Source organism: Arvicanthis niloticus, chromosome X, assembly GCF_011762505.2.
Source record: "Arvicanthis niloticus isolate mArvNil1 chromosome X, mArvNil1.pat.X, whole genome shotgun sequence".
Classification (NCBI taxonomy): domain Eukaryota; kingdom Metazoa; phylum Chordata; class Mammalia; order Rodentia; family Muridae; genus Arvicanthis; species Arvicanthis niloticus.
The window spans coordinates 9,886,351-9,898,874 of record NC_047679.1 but is presented as its reverse complement, the minus strand read 5'-3'; the positions used below and the strand labels follow the sequence as shown (position 1 = coordinate 9,898,874).

The 12,524-nt window shown below is 43.9% G+C and overlaps 1 protein-coding gene across 2 annotated transcripts in view; it reads right to left on the bottom strand.

Annotated features, from left to right (window-relative positions):
- Positions 1-11,787, bottom strand: part of Srpx (sushi repeat containing protein X-linked) — a 75,543-nt gene extending 63,756 nt beyond the window's left edge. For both annotated transcript variants that reach the window (XM_034486358.2, XM_076919099.1), the window contains exon 1: positions 11,535-11,787. In XM_034486358.2, coding sequence (XP_034342249.1) covers positions 11,535-11,631 — 97 coding nt within the window. In that variant the 5' untranslated portion in view covers positions 11,632-11,787. The remainder of the gene's footprint in view (positions 1-11,534) is intronic.
- Between the last annotated feature and the right edge of the window lie 737 nt (positions 11,788-12,524).

Genomic DNA, 12,524 nt, shown 5'->3' with positions numbered 1-12,524 from the left:
GTACTGGCCTATTGATCATGAGTTGAGATTATCCTCAGTTCTTTCTCTGAAGGTTACATATTGATGATCCTGAGTGGTCCCTGCACTAAAGAAACACTTAATCTTGCGTTTAGGGCCACTTTCTGTTGCTACAACCGAACAACCATGACTACAAGATTGAAACCAGACTTATTTTGGTTGGCAGTTCTGGAGGCTGGGAAATTAAAGGTAGAAAAGTTACATATGGTGACAGCCTCATGTTACAACCCCTAGTGAAAAAGAGGACAAGTATGTGTATATAGATGACAAACAAGAGAGGTGGTCCTGCTTTATAATAACCCACAACCATACCTGCTCCATCCTATGAAAGGCATTCCTGGTATTCCAATAACCTCTTCAACATCTCAGATCAGCACAATGGTAAGCACATTTCATGCTGAGTTTTGTAGGGGGCAAACTGTATTCAGACCTTAGAACCCAGCATGTCTCAATGACAATGCAATCTACACAAACAGGAGACATGTGTGCACCTCTGGGAAGCAGTGCTTCAAAGAAGTGTATAGAAGACATTAGAGGGATTTGAGCCATATCAATGTAGTGAGATCCTGGCAGAGCAATGGAGCCAGAGAAACCAGAGTCTGTAGTAGCCTCCAAACCTTGGAAGCATCAAGTAAATCTGTCAGCAGGTAGCAAAGGCGAGACCATTTCCAGCTTGGGTTAGAACACTGAGATTTAACTAAGGACTGGAAAGACTAAAATGAGAACATAGTTTCTAGAGAGTTTGAGATGTCTGAGTATTATAATCTCCAAACCTAGAAAACTAGATATACAGTTGTGTGCTGTATAAATTAAGAGTAGAGAGTAGTGTCAGTTATCAGCATGCTGGCCTAGACCTCCAAGATGCGTCCTGAGTTGGGTCTACTGATGGGGAAGAAGCAATTCCAAATACCTAGGCATCTCCTGTTAAAAGGCAGGCTGCAACTTCATAGACCTAGAGTGCTGTTCAAAATCTAACATTTCTCTAAAACTACCAGGAAAAGCTGAGCTTCAAGTTACACTTTCAGAAGCAAGACCTTACATTAGAGATTGGCAGACTTTGAAGGCAAACTGGTTTTAGTTTCATAAGCCTTATGATCTCTGTCAAAACGAATTAATATTTATCTTTATAGCACCATATAGGCACATACTGTGTTTAAATAAATTAACATAGTTGTGTTCCAATGATAACAAGTAATTATTAATCTCCTTTAGAATACTTTTACCACTTAAAGCTTTAAAACTTTTATCAACCGACAATATGAAAACAGGAAGGGGTCAAATATAGCATGTCTGAACTAATTTGCAGACAGTACCCAAATTAACTCTTCTCTACTCCAGACCTATCAAATTAAAATTCATCAGACTCCCCAAATGATCCCAATTTTGTCTTCCTAAAGACCATTTCTGGGTTTATTACCACATGCCCACTCCAACATAATCCATAAATAACCCTTTTAGATGTCATTAAACAACTCAATCATCCTAGCCTTCCCAATTTGTAGAATTTTCAGGGCCTAATGATTTTCAGGGCTGGCCTTGAATTCAACGAGATCTGCCTGACTCTGCCTCCCAAGTGCTGGGATCAAAAGTGAGCACCACCACCACCCAGGCAGTCATTGTCTTTTTCAATCCTAGGGGTTAAACTTAGGACCTCACATATGATAGGAAAACACTCTTTTCTTGAGCTATATCTCCAACTACTTTCTTTCTTTCTTTCTTTCTTTCTTTCTTCTTTCTTTCTTTCTTTCTCTTCTTCTTCTTCTTCTTCTTCTTCTTCTTCTTCTTCTTCTTCTTCTTCTTCTTCTTCTTCCTCCTCCTCCTCCTCCTCCTCCTCCTCCTCCTCCTCCTCCTCCTCCTCCTCCTCCTCCTCCTCCTCCTCCTCCTCCTCCTCCTCCTCTTCTTCTTCTTCTTCTTCTTCTTCTTCTTCTTCTTCTTCTTCTTCTTCTTCTTCTTCTTCCTCTTTTGCCAGGATTTCACCAAGTTACCCTTGCATTCACCCTGTATCCCAGGCAGGTCTTAAATTAGGTAATGCCCTTTCCTTTGATTCCCAGATAGCTGGGGATACAGAGCTGTTCCATTAGACTCAACTTGATCTTCTTCTCCTTCCTCTATCCCCTCCCCCTCCTCCTTCTCCCCCTCCTCCTCCTTCTCCTTCTCTTTCTAACTAGCTAAAATTATTCAACTAAAATTATTAGCTGCAAGGGAAAGCTACTCAAAACCCCTGTTAGTAGTCAATGTAAAGATATGCTTTGCTGTCATTCTGGGTTAGGTCACGCACGAAGGGGTTATACTATTGCTCAGCAGACTTTTAAGAAATAGTTGAGGGCAAGAAAGAGAGAGAGAGAGAGAGAGAGAGAGAGAGAGAGAGAGAGAGAGAGAGAGCCTGAAGGTTTATGTTTGTGTTTTGAGTTAGAGAAGGGACTAAGAACCTAAAGGTGTGTGTTTATCTCAGTAATATAAGGGACTTACAAATGGAAATCCAGAAAATTCATTCAGTGATGACATCAAAACCAAACACAAAAGGGAGAGAAGGGGAAGTGAGCCATTGTGTGGCAATTCTAAACAGGCAAGCCACTCTGTTTTGGCGAAGGGCTGCACTCATTCATCAGACCAGTACACAAATATCCTTATCTACAATTCCTCAGCAGGATCTTGGTAGATGCTGATTCAGCAAGTCTTGGGTGGAGCCTTCCCATCTGAATTTTTGACTTGGTTCCAGATGACTCAAGGGTGCAAGGATCATGTAGAAATTGAAGCACGGCTTTTTTGTTTTGTTTTCTTTTAAAATACTCACAGGCTTTAAAAGAATGCCAGACCTACAACTTTGTCTTATTTGAGGCTATAAGCCACTATCATTCAACATTGCTTCCGTACCTGTCCAGGGAGCTTCCCACACTGGATGTTAATGCACCAAAAGAGCAAGCAGGCTCACCACACTAGTCAGCCCTCCCTTTCCTAGTCTTGAATCTTGGGCTTGCCCCTATTTCTGAATTAGCTCAAGATATGTCTCCAGGTAGAATTCTATGTCCATCTAACTAAACATGTGGCAACTGGGCATTTTTTTCTTCTTCATTGAGAAGTGCATTGTGAGCTAGCAGTATTCCTCCAGCCAACAATGAGAGAGCAGATACCACTGACTTTCTCTGGCATAGCCCTTCATTATTTGCAGAAAAGACACAGTTTATCACTCAATGCTTGAGGGTAAATTATGAGTGAGTGGGGATCATAGGATGGCACTTAATAGAAATGACAATCAGTGTAAGGGTTGGTGATGCTGAGGCTGTACAGATGTTAGGACATATTACTAGTGGGAATGTAAAAAGATGTACTCTTTCTGGGAAAAAGAGTTTGGTAGTTTCCTAGATATTTCCTCCAATGAGTGAGCATATGATCTGGAAGTTCCATCCCTAGGTAACTGGTCAAGATAAATAAAAGTATATGTCCCCACAAAAACCTGTACATGAATGTTCACTGCAACCTTATCCCTAAGAGACTTAAAGTGGAAAGCAACCATATGTGTAATAACTGATCAACAGGTGAATATAATGGAACATATCCGTAGAATGGATGGCTAATTGCAGGATGGAATTGAGAATAAGGATGACCCTTGAAAATCTTGGGCTAAATGAGAGACACAAATCACAAAAAGACAAGCTTCATGTGACTTAACTTACAGCGAATGTGAAGAACAGGTATGTATAGAGGCAGAGACTAAGCTAGTGGTTGCTTAGTAGTTGGAGTGAAAAGGGATTGGGCAGTGATAGCCAAAAGGCATAAGTTTCACTGGGGGATAATAAAAATGGCCTAAATAATTACAATGATGGATACAGAACTCTATGAATATACCCCAACCACTAAAGTGCAACAGTTTCAATGGGGAAATACTGGTGTGGGTGAATTGTGTCTCAATAAAGCTGTTCAACTGTCACCACAAATCAGGTATGCAACTCCAAACGAGCAGTGTAGAGACAAAGCTTATGGGACCCTAATGTCCTTAAAAGAGATCAAAAGCTGGCCTGGGGTCAGGAGCTTCTCAAAACCACTGAGAAATGTCCAAGTAGCCCAGGCCTAAGATGAATGAGAGGACACCCAAGGATTCATATAAATAGTGATGCTATAGCATTATTATTATTATTATTATTATTATTATTATTATTATTATTATTAGGTTTTTCGAGACAGGGTTTCTCTGTGTAGCCCTGGCTGTCCTGGAACTCACTCTGTAGACCAGGCTGGCCTCAAACTCAGAAATCCACCTGCCTCTGCTCTATAGCATCTTTTATCTCAGTTTGTCTAGTTCTTGAACCCAGGAAAGAGCTTAATATGTAGTAGTCACTGCAGAGGTAAATTTCAACATAGGCCTATACAGGCGTGCAGGGGACACACTTCACTAAGCTGTAGCTGTAGCTCCACTTGTAACCCCCTATGTGACTTCCAGACATCCCAATTGGCAAGGCATGAGAGGCTCCTCCCTAAAATGTATGAAAAGTTCATGTCTGTAGCATCCTCACTGTCTGAGATTCCCCAGTAGAAGAATTAGGCTACCTGCTCAAAGGAACCTGGGTATGAAAGAAAAAAAACTCCTACAGCAGTCTAGATAGAGCCTGAGACACCCATCTAGGTGGGTGGGTTGAAGCTGGCTAGAAGCTTCTCCTCCTGGTATGCCACTATCCTCTTGGAGCCAGGTTCCCTGTTAAGTTATGGGAATAGAAAAATTTGAAAGACCCTAGAATTGGCTCACATTGGGTAAGAAAATTAGATCTATGCATAGCTAATACTGAAAGAATATGATTCTACTACCTAAAATGCTTGAGATAAAATCTAAGTCAAAACAGCATTTTACCGTTGGTCAGTAAGAGGAACTGGAGGCAAATGAGTCAGAGACAATATGTCTGGAGAGTTCCTATAAGAAATGGCCACATGAGAGCTGAGTTCCAGAAAATAGATGCCATGAACAACACCACTGTTTCTGCAGCATTCCATTGTGGGCCCAAAAAAACTGTTGGCTTAATTCTTGCCCCGTGGCTCCAATTTAACTAATGGGCTTGAATATTCTTGGAAGCCTGTACCGGGCAGGTTTATTCAGCCCAGCCACCCACACAAGGCATAGACCAAGACAAATCACTAGAGAATGCTAGGATGCAGCTGCATTGAAGATGTGCCCATTAAACACAACTGGAGGGACATTGTGATGGCAGCAGCAGAAAACAAATTGCTGGTACATGGGACGGGACTGATCACACTACAGGTTCCTATAAGAGCATGACAGAAAAACTATTGCAAAAAAAAAAAAAAAAAAAAAAAGCAAAAACTCTGCCAATCTAACTCACTGAAAAGGTTTTTAAACAAATATAGGCAATGTCTAACTCCAAGTTTCTGGGATAATCTGAGTCACTGGATCCAAACCCATTTATCTTCTTCCTGAAGAACAATGCACAGAGTGAAACATCCAGCATGAGCTAAGAATTATGGGTGAGCACATCATTTCTTTAAGGAATGCATATTCAGGAGCTTTCTGAAGCCAGATTGTTCCGTGTGCTCATAAGATCCAGGTGTAACCAATTTTTACCTTGGGAACTTGGCGGCGTACCAGTACCGCTAAGAACATTTGGTGCAAGCCTTCCTTCTAAATCTTTATCTGCAAACCTTACCCTCAGAATGTGTAAACTTCCCAGAGTCTCTAAATCACTTAGAATAATGTCCTAGGGCAATTTGATAGCCAAAGGTCTCATCAGCAAAGTATGCCCTGACTTGCTTCTTGTCCAATTGGCTCTTTTATTCGGAGGATTGTAAATATTCACTGACATTTTATCTTCCATCCCTTTGTCTCTGGGGAGTAAGCTTGGAAGTTCTGTTACATGTTACAAAGATATTTGAATTGAATAGTTTGGGTCTTATTCACAACAAATTTAGACAGTGAATACCCTGAATATTGACTCAATATCCTCCCTCCCCCACCTCCCAGATCTCAGACTTTGTGCTAATCGAGAGCAGGAACAATTTCCATCTATTTTTATAGCTACTTTGTTTGACTTTTTTCTTTATTATGTACTTTTACTTTGAGAGGAGGGACACTGAATGCAGAACTTAGAGCATAAGATGTGGTCTAACTTTTTGAGCTACACTTAGCCCACGGTTGCTTTTCAAATGAGGAGAATTGGAAATTCTATGGCTGGTGTTAACTAGCGAGGCTACCTCAACCTACTCATTGGTTGAATCAAAGTTCTACTCTCGCAATTTTGTCTTCTGTGTACTTCTCTATTTACTTATTTTGCTTGTTAAGTCCCCCCCCCCCTTTTTTTGTCACAAAGCTCAGGAAGACAGGAAAACCATCTAGTGAATAGTGGATTTGTATTGGGATAGAAACTTTTCCCCATGGGAGGATATAGCAGCCCAGAATTCTGTTTCCAAATCAAAAACATTCTTAGTGAAGCCCAAAGACATTCTAATGCAACCCTGGACCTTTAGCATCACCATCTTGGCAGCCCCATCTCTAAGCATCAGCCTTCAACATGCAGGTCAAGTTCCTGCATGACTCCCTCAGAGTCTACAGAATCCATCACATATTTACATTACAGTATTGGCCACTGGAGGTAACTGTGTCTAGTTCCCCAAGAGTCAGAAAACTACTGAAAAGAAGGAACTACTTACCTTGCTTACTCCTCTTTTCCAAGCACAGAGCCTCTTCACCATTCACGGCCACTTGTAAAAGTAAGTCTCTGGGCAAAGCTCAGCTTTCATTAGAGAAGGCAGAAACCACTTTTAATTTGGAGCAGAATGTAAGTACACCAGGAAAGGAGCAGCCCCTCTTAAAGCAAAAGGCTCACTAAAGCTGTCAGTTCCAAAATCCTTACAGTTAAAGATGGAGAGACTGGCTGGAAGATCTCCGTACAAACTAGAACTTGAGAGACAATTATTCGTACTGCTGTTGTGTAAGAGAACCTTTAACCTGACTGTTAATCATAACTTGACTGCTACAAACTCCATACTATGCTATAACTTGGCAACAGCAAACCTATATTGAAACTTTTTGCTTTCAATTGCTACTTTTAGTTGTGTTCACTGAAAGGGGAATTGTTACAGTACATATACGTGTGTTTACTAAGGAAGCCATTCGACTGCTTTGGAAGGGCATGGAACGAAGTGGCCAACAAAAATAAATGCAAGCTCTAGCTTGTGGCTGCACTTAGTTTCTCATCTTACAGCCCCCAGCAGAGACAGTTATTACTTAAACAGGGGGTACTCGTGGATTTAAAATGAACCTCTGTGGCCAGCAAGCCATAGTTTCTATGTATGTAGATTCGTGGTGGCACAAGGTCCCATTTACTCATGCACCTTTCCTACAGATCATCAGAGTTTCAGGGTAAATTGAATTCCATACGCACCAGGTATTCTGCTGAATACAGCATCTTCAGAAATACACAGAAGGGTAAAACCGTACAACCATAGATTTTTAAGGACCCAGAATCTAGACGAGGAGTGTATAACTTACAGTGTGTGCAATGTGTGATAAAGACTACAAAACAGCCACAGAGAGCTGGGCTTGTTTAAACAAAGACATGAGTGATCCAGAAATAAATTCAAGAGCTGGAGTGTATGTAGCTCAGCCACAGAGCATATGTATAGCATGCACAAGGCCGTGTGTCCCATTCCCAAAACTGGGAAGGAAGAAAGGGAGGGGTCGAGAAAGGGAGGAAGAATCTGTCAGCTGATTTAATTAAAGCGTGGATGTTGTTAGATAATAGGGAGAATTTGGAATGGTCAAATGACTCAGTGGGTCACTCCAAGGTGCGGGCAATGACATCTACAAAGAAGGAAGACGTAACTAAATTGCTGGAGGGCCATGTAGTGCATATGGACTAGGTTTTAGGAAGCCATGGGTGAAGCACTTGAGAATCGAGGCCCTGAATATAATGGATAGCCTTCCACCTGAGAGTGGATTTGGGGAGCTACTGCTCTAAGTTTTTGAATGGAGAAATATGGGATACAAATTAGTCCACTTTAGAGGCTGGGAAGAGTGCTCAATCAGTAAAGTGCTTGCCACATACACATAAGAATTTGAGTTCAGATCCCCGGCATCCACATGAAAAGTGGGATATGGTGGCATACACTTGCAATCCCAAAACTGGATTAAGAGGAGACGAGAGGATTTCTGTGACTCTCAAGCCAGCTACTTTTGCTCCATTGATGAGCCTCCAATTTAGTGAGAGATCCTGCCTCAGAAGTGAAGGTAGAGAGAAACAAAAGAAGACACCTTACACTAACTTCTAGCTTCTACATGAATACATACATATGCATGCTCGTGCACACACACATGCATGATCATACCTATGTAAGTGTACCTACACACACACACACACACACACACACACACACATATGTGCATGTACACTAGTCCACTTAAAAGACCTGTATTTGGCTTAAAAAAAAAAAAAAAGACAATGAGTTAGCCTCAGAGACACTAATGCTACAGTCATCACCTAGAAGGGGAGGATGTACTTTGATTATGGTGCAAGGACTGAGGAGGCAGGAAGGTCTGAAATTGGTGCCTTAGTGATGGTTTCTATCCCCACGTTCAACTCACAAATCTGTAAAATGAAAAGTGGTAGCAATTTACTGACTGGAAGCGTTCTCAACAAAGACAATGCCAGACAAAAATGCCTTCCTCTCTCTGGCAGATCATCTTTTATATTGCACAGTAATTTTGTCAGCTGATTATATGTCTTAAGCACAAATAGAAATTTCTAGCCAGGTTCTGCTGAGACCTTAATTGTAGAGCCTGAGCCAGGTGCTCTGCTCCTAATACTTATCTTCAAATGTGGCCGTTCCAAAGCCTGCTTTGACAGCCGTGGTCTGATTTAGCTTTAAGGTTTTTTCCCTAACGAACAAAACCACACCATTTTACCTGCTTTCTCCAGTACTAGGAGGATTCACAAAGACTTTGTCCATGGCCACAGCATTTATCCTCCACCTTCAGCTTTGTTTGCAGGGGGTAGAGTGAACTCCCAAAGTCTCAGACATACAGAAGCTTGCAAGATTCATTTAAGGATAGAATTACTGAACAGGCCCATTTCTTAAAAGGATCCAGTCAGACACAGGCAACTGTGCTAGGAGCACTCCATATACTTCCTTCGGGCTTCTGTAGACACACAGTCTTTGACAGGCTGGGAATAAGAAATCAGCTGCCCAGAAAAGCTGCATCAAATTCAGCTTTAGAAGAACTCCAGAGAGTTTCTCCAGGTCGGAATAGGAAAGATTTGCCATTTCTCTGATAGAGTTGCTCTAAAACCTCAGAGCATTACATAATTAGGATACTGATGGGGTCTTACATCCCTAGCTCCCTTTTTGTGAAGTTCCAGATCCGAATCTTCTTTCATGGGCTCTTCCTGGAGACATGATGTCCACATACTAGAAGGGGTGCTTCTGAGACAACTTTTAAAACATGTCATCCCACAACTAATAGTGAACTCAGCTGATGCCATATGCCTCCAGATGTACAAGTCTAGAGCATTTTCCCTTCCCAGACTTTTACAATCTCTGGCTCAGACTAAAATTTCCTCTGTTGGATTTAACAGCCCCAGCAGAGCTCACTTCCCAAGATACTCCATTGATATGTGCCAAGAGAGGACTCCAACTGGAATAGTATTCTGTAGTTTAGAAAGCAAGGGGTGGGGTATAGGAGAGGACTTGGAGGGCAGAAAGGGAAGGGGAAAATGGTATGATTATAGTATCGAAAGGTAAAATAAATATTTCTTAAAGAAACAAGCTAGAAATAAACTAGAAAAAAAAATGGGAGTGGGGCCTCCAGGGACGTGCTTCTGCAAAGCTTCTGTTTATCTGAGTGGAGCCAGATGGCAGGTGAGGAACCAACAGGAATGGTGGCAAAGAGGAACCTGGTGGCTGCCTGGCTGACGGGAGGAGGGACTGGCAGACTAGCAGACTGAGCCAAGAAACCCAAGGGCAAGTCCCAAACATAAGCAGTAGTAAGTGCCTGAGCTGGCAAATCGAGGATTCTGTGGGTGTCTGAGGCTTGGCAGCAAGCTATACTATATAAGGGTAGAGACAGAAAGGAGCAGGGAGGGGAGAGTAGGAAAGGGAAGGAGAGCAAATGAAAAGGGAGCCTCCCTGGGACAGGCTCGAGCAGAGGTTGAGACTCTTTAGTTTAAACTGCCTCTCCTTTCTCTCTAAGCTCCCTTTAGCACAGTTATTGCGGGGGGTGGGGGGTGGGGGGTGGGGGGTGGGGACATCAACATCATAAAATGGCATTTTTCTAGCAACTAAAATAAAGCCTCCTTTGTACTTTGCCTCTAATCAGTTCCTACAAAACTTCAAACCTGTAAGCATCAGCACTCAACACAAATGTTTCTGTCTTTGAACTCACGTCATCCATCCATCCATCCATCCATCCATCCATCCATCCATCCACTCATTTGGAGCATTCAAAGACCAAAAAGCCATTCCTACATCTACCCAGCTCCCTTCCTGGAGATTTCTTCTCAAGCCCCAGATTTAAACTGTCCATAGTGAGGTCTAACACAAAGGCAATTATTTGCATACATTATAATGCATGGCACCACTTTTCCATTAACAGAAAGCTAAACTGCCTGCATAGACTGGCTCTTCATTCCAAGGCCACAGGGATGCGTAGCGTGCAGCCCTGCCACTCTGACACTCTGGTAGCCTAAGATTTCATTGTGAGGATGTTAACTAGATAGTTTTAAAAGAGGCATTTTCAAAGAGAATTTTTCCCTGTACTGTGAAAACCCAGTAAATACCAGGGTCCCCTTAGATGTTGGAGACCACGCCCTCCAGCACAATCCTGCGCCTTTCCTGCTTTCCCTGGTGCTAACCAAGTGCATGCCACATGTCACCACTCTCAGCTGGCACTTCTCCCTTAGAGAAGCAAACTTTCTGGGAATCCCAGAGTTTGGCGCGAGGGGCACGGGAGTGGGGGGCGGGGTGGGGGACTGGACGGGAAGACTGGACAAGAGGATACACGAAGGCTCTTCGGCTAGGCATGTAAAGTCCACAAGAATTTTGGAGCTGCTCAGTTCCTGAGGGGGGCCAAATTTTGGGGCTTCTTCCAAAAATAATCTGCCAGGCCCAGAGCGCTGACAGCCATCAAAACCCTGTGAGGGGGTGGGGTGGGAAGTAAAAGAAGCTATGCGGTGTGGTGAGAAAGAAGCAAAAGAGCCCGTGGCCAAACTTTCTCTTCATAGCCTTCTCTTCCAAGAGGGTTGATTTAAACCTTGGAGCCCTGGGAGCAGAAGGTGCTCAGGGTCGGGCTCCAGGCGCTGCGCGATAGAACTTAGTTCTATCAGGAACCACACTCCTCTTTCAGATCAGCTTCCTGGGACTGTGAAAGCCAAGTTCAGAGTAAACAAAGGGAGACACCCCCCACCCCCACATCTCCTGCTGTTCCAAGCTAGGGCTTTCAGCAGACAGTTCAGGTTCCGAGGTTCCTAGATGTCTAACTGGGCAAACACACCCCCCCTCCCCCCATCCCTAGCTCCTACCTGGGAAGCCCTGGCTCGGCGGGATGTGCAGCAGCGCCAGCAACAGCAGGACTGCTTGAGGCAGCAGCAGAGCGGGCCGGAGTCCCGGGCTCCCCATGGCGAGCCGGCGCTTCCCCCGCCAGGCAGGCTGCGCAGCGCACTTAAGAGGCTGGAGGAGGCCAAGAGACCAAGGGGCTGTGTAGTGAGCCAGAGCCTCTAAAGCCAGGCTGGAAAACTCCTCCTTGGCGGCTTCCTTCTTTCCCTCCCTCCAGTCAGGGGCCTGCCCTCCTTCCTCCTCCTCCCTGGAAGGCAGAGCGGTTCAGGGCTCCCCGCCCCAACATTTGCCCACCCTCTCTTTTTGGGGCCACCCCTTCTGTCTGGAAACCGGGCTGTTCCCCTCCCTCGGAGGTCTCCAGCTAGAGGCCCTAGAAACGCATTACATCCAAAGTATCCTTTGCTCCATGTGCAAACCCCTCAGCCTCAAGACACAAACCAGTGGCTCCAGCATGTCAAGGCTCCTGGGCTCTTGGAATGAACCGTGCCTGCTGAAGGCAGAAACCCTCGTGTGTCTCATAGAAAAAGTGGCAACCTAGGAGTTCAGAGTTTCCCTCTGAAGCTGGATATCATGGCCCCACTCGCTGGTTTGACACTCAAGACTCTGCCTGAAATTCATTATTATTACACCCATTGTACCAGGAAAAAGCAGTCTGTCAGGAACTTGATTTGGACAGCCCCGGGATTGGAAGCGAGATAGAGGATTACCCCATCACCAAGGCCCATTCTGCAAGGTTTTTGTTGTTGTTTGTTTGTTTGTTTCTCTTTTGCAAAAGGCTAGGCCTGGTCCATGCCTGCTGTGCTGCACTTTAGAATGAAATTTAAGGGTCAGTTTAAGGGGGACACGAGAGACAGGAAGTCTTCTCCCTACCCACAACCTCACAGATTCAGCGGGTAGTTTCCTGCAGCTGGATCTATCCATCTCCTGGGTTGTTCTCAACCACCCCAAGAACAGCA